The sequence below is a fragment of the Mchenga conophoros genome, linkage group LG11 (genome assembly GCF_057382185.1).
Source record: "Mchenga conophoros isolate Kocher_MC1m ecotype Shallow Benthic linkage group LG11, M_conophoros_male_GT1.1, whole genome shotgun sequence".
NCBI classification, from domain to species: Eukaryota; Metazoa; Chordata; class Actinopteri; order Cichliformes; family Cichlidae; genus Mchenga; species Mchenga conophoros.
In genome coordinates, this window is record NC_140536.1 from 17,258,427 (window position 1) to 17,267,752 (window position 9,326).

General features: G+C 40.1%; 1 protein-coding gene across 3 annotated transcripts; it reads right to left on the reverse strand.

Moving 5' to 3' along the window:
* Window positions 1–282: 282 nt before the first annotated feature.
* On the reverse strand, window positions 283–8,785 carry LOC146563839 (lipid scramblase CLPTM1L-like). Of its 3 annotated transcripts, none has more exons than XM_085291173.1 (17): window positions 8,264–8,785; window positions 7,779–7,870; window positions 7,327–7,504; window positions 7,068–7,186; window positions 6,368–6,446; window positions 6,133–6,250; window positions 5,869–5,963; window positions 5,703–5,787; window positions 5,519–5,619; window positions 5,364–5,423; window positions 5,218–5,268; window positions 5,045–5,127; window positions 4,586–4,620; window positions 2,724–2,779; window positions 2,552–2,596; window positions 2,308–2,441; window positions 283–1,738 (listed from the first exon to the last, which is right to left on the reverse strand). In XM_085291173.1, the coding sequence occupies exons 1-17, from the start codon at window positions 8,462–8,464 to the stop codon at window positions 1,672–1,674; spliced, it is 1,599 nt and encodes a 532-aa protein (XP_085147299.1). In that variant the 5' UTR covers window positions 8,465–8,785; the 3' UTR covers window positions 283–1,671. The 3 variants fall into 3 exon arrangements, with proteins under 3 accessions (XP_085147299.1, XP_085147298.1, XP_085147300.1); XM_085291172.1 differs by having other exon boundaries at window positions 7,068–7,189; window positions 8,264–8,783; XM_085291174.1 differs by lacking the exon at window positions 7,779–7,870 and having other exon boundaries at window positions 7,068–7,189; window positions 8,264–8,465.
* Between the last annotated feature and the right edge of the window lie 541 nt (window positions 8,786–9,326).

Below are 9,326 nucleotides of genomic sequence, written 5' to 3' on the forward strand. Positions count from 1 at the left end.
AATGTAAGGTGTGAAGATTCATGTGGTTCATTGTGCTGAGTGTTTTTTTTTCCTGTTCTCAAAATGCTCTCCCATTAGGAGCTCAGTGTGGGTGGAGTTCTTTTTTCCCCTCCTCTTCCCTCATATAGTGTGTATTTCATTGTTTTTCTTACCATCCTTCCTCACTCTGACCTGTCTTACCAACGTCATGTTTGTGCAATGTAAGTACGGTCGAAAGGGGTCCTATTTTACTGCATGTATGTGTAACATTGATAGTGGCGATTAAAGGGCTTAATCAGTCAATTTACATTTACAATTCCAGTTTATTTGAAACAAAACAAAACAATGAACAGGCAGAGTGCATTACTAAAACATAAAAAAACAGCAATTTTGAAGTAAATGTTTGTGTTCGAGCAGTTCAGTCAGAAATCAGCACTGAGTTTAATGCAGCGGGCCTGCGAGCACAGTAAAAAGCTTCAGATGGACTGACAGTGCCGTGTGAGAAGGAATAGACGTCTTTTAATGAAGCAGATGTGCTGTATGCTTTTATCTTTTATATTTCTTTTTATGTGCTAATTTGGCAAAGATAGTCTTTTTCAAATCGGTTTGCAGTAAACTGACAGGAAAACTAACTCGGCATGTACAACTTGATAGTGAATAGGAAGACTTTATCTCATGCCATTTAAGATGAACAAAAGAAGCATCACTGGAGGTGACTTAGAGTGCCCTATGATGTATTGGACTTGACCTCTAACACAGACCAATCAGCATCCAGGGTGTGGCTAAAACACAGCATCATGCTTCAAATAAAAAATAGCCAAACATTGCAGATCGATTCTTCTCATCGTTGTTATAAAGATAGATTGTGTGTTGATAAGGAAAATAATGTTTAGTTTATGGAAAAATGTGCAAAAAGAAGTCCACATCTCACCGTGTAGCAGTTTAAATGATCCAGTTCTCTGTATTTTACCCCATTGTTTCCATATTGTGATTGAAGCTGCATTATGTAGTCTGATTAATATGTTTCCAGAATTGGTGCCTCCTAGCAGCCCAGCTGGCAGGGACTTTCTCCGATGGCATATGAGGCGGGGTTAACAGGCACTGCATTCTGCAGAAAGTTGGCTTTTAATGAGGAGAGATAAAAGGCTAAAATAACCTGTTTGAGATTAAAATTGAGCTGATGTGGGACAATGTGTCCCTGCAAGATGCATAAGGATTCTTCTGAACTGTGAATCATGTGAAGCTCAGTGACAGAAAGACTAATTGTTGAATCACCGAGTTGAAGGATTAATCCTTCGCAGCGTACCCAAACACTCCAGCTCCCTCGTGTTTGTATAAAGAGAAGGATCCGGCAAATAAATCCACGTTACAAGCGCTGATGTGATGCTGCAGAAATCATTTGTGAAAGGTCACCCAGCATAAAATGTACAGCAGAGATGTTGATAGATGAAGGAGCCGAGTCAAAGCAGCAGTCAAGGGGAAGCCGAGTCAATGCCAAGCAAAAAGCAGCAGCAGCGCCGCGAATATGCAGCAGTGCAGAGTCTGAATCGGTCAGGAGCTGCTGTGGCACACATGTGGGCATGTGTCCTGCCTGTGTCTCTGTTTTACATCCCCAAGGCTCATTAGTTCACTTCTGTTTTGTTTTTTTTGAGCTGATCTTTTGAGTTCTGAAAAGATGAGCTTGTCCTCTCCTCACTGAGTCTTCACTTTCTTGGTGTGAGGGACGGGCTCTCGTTTTCTGGGTTTGGAGGCGAAACGGCTGGTGCAGACATGAGTGAGACAAAAGCAAGAGAGTACTGCTGTTATGTTGGAAATACAAATTGATTTGTGAGTATGGATTTACACAAACAGAAAAGAAGAAAGGCTCAAGAGTGTCTAAAATGTCAGAATATGGCTTGTACTTGAAAATAATACAACTTAAAGTCACTGGGATTATCTTGAATATAAGTATGCATATTGTTGTAGTATTTGAATGTCGTGTTGATTATCTGTATTTGTGACATACAATCAGCAAAGCAGCTGTACTGGAGTACCTACAATATACTCAATATATATATACTGGGTTGTGGTGGAATGGGAGATTCACATCAAGGATGTGCAGCTGACATATCTGCAGCAAATCTGTGGTGCTATCATATCAATATTGACTGAAATATCACATTAATGTTCCCAGCACTTAATGAATTTGTGCCATAAAGAATTTAGACAGTTCTGAAGGAAAAAGAGGGTAAAACAACTTAATAGCAAAGTGTAACTAATAAAGAGGCCAGTGAGTGTTTTTGCTCCATGTGTGTTTGGGACTGTGGTATTATTTTTGGGTCATCGTACCTTCGCTGGTAGAGGTAGAGAAAGAAGAGAAGCTCATCTCTGAAGCAGGAAAGTTGATGCGAGGAAGAGAAGGATCCAGAGGAGGAAAAAAAGGAGGCACAGGAGCACAGATCTGAAATCAGCGTGTTGACTCCCTGTTGGAGACGAGAGAGGATAGCTGACCGAACTCAATCGCTTTAACACCAAACGCAGCACAAAGGAAACCTGCTGATGCTGCTTGTGAATGAGCTCAAGAAATACTCACCCTGTACATCAACACTGTCCCCTGCAGGTGACTCACAGACTTCAGCTGTCCCACAGTAGAAAGTGAACAAACAAGGGAGGGGGAGGAGGTTTGGTTTGTTTTCATTTTTAACGTAGAAATTTTAGCCAAAGAAAATATTTCTGAAGTGTTGCTGTTTAGCTGCCACACAAACCTTGTGGTTAATGTAGAGCTGAGGGGCCATAGACAGGAAGCCAAAGGCGTACACTCCTGAGGCGAGGAGGCAGGTATTATAAATACAAAAGTAAATAATAGTAAAACTCAAAGTCAAATGTATCTATATAGCACATTTAAAACAACTCTTGACCAACGTTCAGTAAATGTAAGATAATCAAAAGAGATAAAAACATAGGAAGAGATGATAAAATTTAAGAAGCGGAGAATAAAATGAGGAGATATGACAAATAAAAGTGGTGCAAACTCAGCTGATTTAAAGCTAAGGAATAAAAGTGGGTTTTCAGATGGGTTTTGAAAGTGTCTAATGTTGGAGAGGTCCTGATGTGAAGCAGTTTAGGAGCAGTCACAGCAAAGGCCCGGTCTCCTCTGTGCTTTAATGGACAGCTAGGATCATTTGATCAGCAGACCTCAGTGATCTTGCAGGAGTGTGCCAATTCAAAAGATGAGAAAGGTATGAGGGTGCTAACCGCCTTAAAAACAAATAATAAAATAAATTCCAAAACTAACTGGCAGCCAGTGTGAGGATGCTAGTATGAGAGATATGTAGTCCTGCAACTGCAGGTCTTAATGCTCAATTCCGATTTTTTTTATCAAATCCGATTTTTTTGTCTGCTTGTTCACACTACAAATAAAATGCGACAGCAAACGCGCTCTAGTGTGAACGCTCAAAGCGGCCCGCATGCACAAAAGAAGACGTCACACACAACGCGCTCTGTTTAGACCCAGAGCAAACAATATTGTTTGACTGATGGCCCTTAATATAAAGGCTTGTTTCGGACTTTACGTTTCCCAATTTTGCTTTAAGTTATAAAGTTATTTTGTTATTTATATATGGCCTAATTATTATCCTTATTGCTGTTTTAGAGGAGCGGTGCTTCAAAGGATAGCTGCAGATTTCTGTCAGAATCTGCAGATTATACAGTACAAATAAAATGTTCATGTTTCTCCAACTTTGTCTTCCCAACAGTTTCACTGACATCTACACTGGAAGGCCAGGAAGTGTTCGTGATGTCTTCTCCGGCGCTGATAATTGGCGTCTGTCTTGTGTCAGTGACGTAAAAGACGGATTTAATGCGACATGACCGTTCAAACAGCAGTCGCTTTCTAAAACATCGGATATGTATCGGATTCAGTACCACATACGAAAGTGACCCAGGTTGGATTTGAAAATATCGGATTTGTGCCGTTCACACTGTCATAGCATGAGCGGATATGGGTCGCATAGGGTCAAAAAAGTCGGATTTGATGCACTTTCGCCTGCAGTGTGAACGTAGCCTTAGTGACTGTGCTGCAGTGATTTGGACCAGCTGCAGTCGGTTAACTGATGACAGACTGACACCTGAATAAAGACATGGATAGCTCTCTCAAAGTCTCTAAAACAGAGGAGTGGCTTCACTTTTGCAAGTAGCCGGAGATGAAAGAAACTGGTCCTGATTACAGCATTGATCTGTTTACCAAACGTTAGATTGCGTTCCTCGCAAAGATTTTTTTTAAAATAAACTTCTAAAGGGCCCAAGTCGTAGTGGTCACAGGGACCAAACAAAATGACTTCTGTTTTCTGTTCATTTAAGTTAAGAAAGTTTAAAACCACCCATGCCTTAACATCCTCCAAACAATCTAGTAAACCCTTCAGAGGACTCACAGATTTACTTTTCAGTGGTAGGCAAATCTGTGAGTCGTCAGCATAACAATGAAATAAGATGCCTTGTTTTTTTTTTGTTTTTGTTTTTTAAATGAGCCCATAGGGAGTAGTAAGGTTAGTTTTAAAGAAAGATTATTAAGAATTAAGTACTGTACTTATTATAGATAATCTTTGAGAATGGATGCAAGAAAACTCACCAGTCACCAGAGTGCTGATCAGCCAGGAATAGTAACTGTCAATGAAATAATCAGAGGCTTTTCAGGGTATACATAATAACCAATCCATACCAACTTTATTCATTAAGCTCTTTTTAAAAAAGCTACATCAGACACAAAGTCCTATACACAAAAATAGATAAATACACTCTAAACTATGAAAGGTAAAAACAGCTATAACACAATAAAAAATGAACAAGATCAATGTCTAATGTTGGGTCAAAGGCCAAAGAGAAAGAATGCGTTTAAGATGAGTTTTAAAAATAGACAACGTGGATGTCAGGCAGCTATGGATAAGACTAAAATGTAAGAAACATTCAGATCTGACGAGAATCTTTAAAAGGTGACTTTTTAAAGGAGGTTGGCACAAATGTGAAGTCTGGCACCGCTTTAATAATGACAAATTAAGTAGCGACGAGATGAATTTGATGATTGGCTCACCTCTTTTGGCGTAAGTAGGCCAGAGAGAAAACGGCTCCACTGATGCACAGGGGATACACCAAGTAGGACAAGTATCTGGACGCCTCGAGGGAAAAGCCAAAGATGAAAATGTAAAAATGAAAGAAAGCCCGAGGGAGAATATTAAAGGAGCCATAAAACAAACAGACTGATACCTGTGTGTCGTACTCCACTGTCTTTCTCTCCTCTTCATCCAGTTTATTAACCTATAGAGTAAGACGGATCACTTAGAGATCACAACTTGTATGATGCATTCTTCCACACTGCTGTGAACACAGATGTGCAAGTGCTCCATACTCACATGAAGCTTGTTGCCTTTACACTGTATCTGGATCTTAAATACTGTAAACACCTTCCACACCTGGTGGGATAAGCGATTACTGGTTTATAACTCTCTGTTTTGATCTTTATTTGACTCTAATTTGTCTGAGCAACACCAGATATACTAATAACTACCTCCACACACGCTCCCAGTCCGACAGGAAGGAGCACCAGCAGGCTGGTCTCCTCCAGAAGATAGAGAAAAATCAGCAAAGTACCGAGACTACGCCACAGAACTGAAAACGAAAAAAGGAATTTAACATTTTCTGAGCTGACCGATGCCACGCATATTTTTTTTTCCTAACATGATTATGGTCACCTGTCTTCCTCGATATCCCCGCCATGCTCTTCTTTTTCCTCCATGAGCTGATGTCATTTTTAAGAGCCAGAAACTCACAGATCAGCTGTTGAAAAAAAGGAAATAAAGCATTTAGAAAAGAAATTACATTTCCTTCCACAAAGTCCGTGTTAATATGCTCTCTTACTTGCAAAGCTGTGATGAAAGCAGTCAGCACTAACAGGTAGAGGTTGGATCCCACCAGAGCTTCTTTAATTTCATCGATGTTTTCGTCTGTGAAGCCTGGAGACACAAAGAAGCAACGGATGAGCTCATTTTAATGAGCTGAGGTATTATTTGGGTTGTATTTGAGTACAAATAAAAGCTACCACATATAATTAATATGATATAATTAAGATTAATGAATCATTATAATGCCTTAAATCATATGTCTGTTATATAAATAGTTCACCGAATTGCTGCAGGGAATAAACCATGTCCTGTAGGTGGACCCAAAACCTGAATCCTCTCAGAGAGATTCCCTCATAGGACACAGTGAGAGGGAGCTGAACGGTGCCGCTGCTGATCTCCTGTCGGTGAATGGATAAACGGATATGTGTTCATTTTAAATCAGCCAAAAAAAAAAAATAGTAATAATCAAAATAAGCAAGTGTCTGTTAAAGTTTACTAGAAAAAGCTTCCTATACCATGAGGTCTCTGACTCTGAAGTTGAGCTCATTAACCATCAGCAGAGGGAGGTACATCATCTGTCTGCCTTCCTGAGAGCTGCAGAGAAAAGCAGGAAGGTTCTTTAATTCAAAGTGATCCTTGTTTTCACCCCGGGAAATTTGTGAACACGTTTACAGTACACATCCATACACTTAAACACCTTACCCTGAGGCACCTTAATGGTAGCAGCTGAGAGGTCTAACAGGTTTACTTTGCCTTTAAATTCCAGCCTGCTGAGAGATTACAGAGTCTACCAGTGGCTGTTTGTAACTTGTGATCCAGATCTAGAGGATCATCTTTTACAGATAAGAGAACTTTTTTCCCCATTTTCATTATTTTTCTTTAATTAATATAAATTAATATCTACTAAAGACTAAAGAATTGTTTGGCTAGCGAGCAGTGACAAAGGGCTATTTATTTATGTACCCTTGTGATGATACTTTTACTGCACCAGACACTGTATCTAAAGCGGACTTTCTTCTAGATGTTTTTCAATATGTATTGCGCCCTTTGAATAATAACACAGCACCTGCAACAAAACACCAGTGTGTTTGATTTTCTGTCAGAAGTATCTGTTCCTCTCAGCCTTTCGGTGCCACTGCAGCAGCAAAACAGCAGAAGTCAGCAGTACGCTGACAGCTCACCTGGCTTTGACCTCCAAAGCTTCATCTGACTTACACTCTCATGTAGCGGCGCACGTCACTGGGAAGCCCAGCCTTTGTGAAGGTGAAGTCCTCTGACATGACAGTGAGTGACAGGTGGGGTCTCCAGTGGGATACAGGGTTCTCAGATCTCGGCTTCTGGGTGGAACCAAAAAAATAAATAAATAATGCACTGTGCAAGGCAGCTGGGCCCCATAAAAAGGCCCCATTATATCGAATATATGTAAAGGCAACATGCTGGGTGAAATATGAAGCAGTCCTGAGTGATGATGTACCTTCTCCTTGTCTTTCTGGACGTCGGTGCGTGAGGGGGTGATGTAGGTGGTGAGTTGGACTGCATAGTGGACCTCTCTGCTGTCCTCCAAAGGTGAAACGCCAGCCTTGTGCACATAAACAACTGCAAAGAGGGTGCCATTAGCCCGAGTCTCTCCTGGCAGAGAGACATGCACCTTTCTGTGGAGAGAGAGATAGGCATAAAAAATAAAAACTGCGTGTTTTAGGCCTTCATAAACAATCAAATATGCTAATCATTACTGAGTACTTGCAGCATACTGTGACTGTCACTGTGATCAGTGGTCGGTAAAGTCTTTTGATGACTATATATTTATATGACTAAAGATTTATGTTGCAATAACTGCGATGCTGCTACCATTATGTTAAAAAATAAACAAATAATTTTTCAGATTGTTGGTCTGCTCCTGTGCAGCTATCAACATGTCAAACCCACCTCTCAAATCTCGAGTGAGGGTCGAACGGGTCTATTTTTACAGCGAGCTCGAGGGGGCTGTTGTCTGGCACGAGACAGGTAAAAACACTCATCTGAATGAAGGAGAAGACGAGATGTTAAAACAAGGTTTCCATCTTAGTTTGAGATTCCTTTCAAAATGAAAGCGACGAGATAATCCTGACTGTGCTTCAAATGTGTGTCTGTTTTACAGATTTCACAAAGTAAACACCTGCAAACAAAACGATCTATCAATATTTTCATGAAGAGAATGCATGAAAATGCCATAGTTTTAAAGTAGATGTGCACAAAAACGACACAAACCTAAATGCCAAATGACAATTTATCATATTTTTCTCTAACTACCATGTAGACAGTACACTTTAGCAATAAGGGCTTCTTGCTGAGCAGCACATGGACAGATTTTTTTTCAAACCTATGGATCTGGATCTCAGAGATTTGCCATCAGGAATAAGACAAGCTCTAACCTGTAGTCTGGGTCTGGCTGCCAGATAGGAGGTGATGCAGTGCTCTCCTCTGCCTCCATCGCAGGATTTGGTGTTTAGGAAACCGTACAACAGCCAGGCGGTGTGGAGCATGTAAACCACAAACACCCCGAGCAGCAGCTTAGCGATGGAGCTCCTCTTACTGCCGCTGTCCGCAGGTTTGGAGTAACAAGACGGGAACATGGCAGCCAAGCGACTCAGAGTTTCACCCGCAAAATACTGAACATTTAAAGAAATTATTTTTTTTTTAAAATGGACGCGGTCTGGTTCGGGATTGTAACTGTAACAATACAATCCCCACGCTTCCTCTCTGATTCACCATCTTCCGGTTATCCGCATCCAGCAGAAGATGCTGATGCTGACAAAAACCTCCGCGGCTGCGCCCACACCGCTTTTACCACTGAGCCCACAAGGAGAAAAATAATTAATTAAAACATTATTATAGACATGCACGAAAAGCAGAATCACTGCAGAGCGAGAAAATATGTTTTCTTCTGCTTTTACAGGCAGAGTTTTATTCACTGCGTTAGAGGACCGAAGCGCCATTTATGCCGGGAGATTACATGGAAACAATTTCTCCAAAGGAAACAGAAATAATAATATTAGGGTGGAAATACGAAAGCTCTTTTTCACCTAGCTAATTAACATGTTAGTGGTAAGATCACTTTAAATGAAAACAGAGAAGTCCACAGTTAGGAAACAATTAAATGTATAGCTAAGTTCATGAAATCCTTTGTTACAGCTGGCAATACATGAAACAGAAGTATTAATGTGATACTTCAAATAAGACAACGGTCAAATAAAAAAACAACAACAAATAAACTTTAAATCGTTTTGTGGCAGCCTTTGACTAGTTTATTATAATTAGAATTTATTAAATTTAATAATTTATTAAAAATACAATATATTAGTATTTAACTAATTTCAGCATTTTGACGTACCATAGTTTGTTTCGCAAAACAAACTTACAGAGTAAGTCGACCTGTTATTTTATGTATTTTATTGAATTCTTCTCCAGAAACAAGCTTCCATACATTTAGTTCCT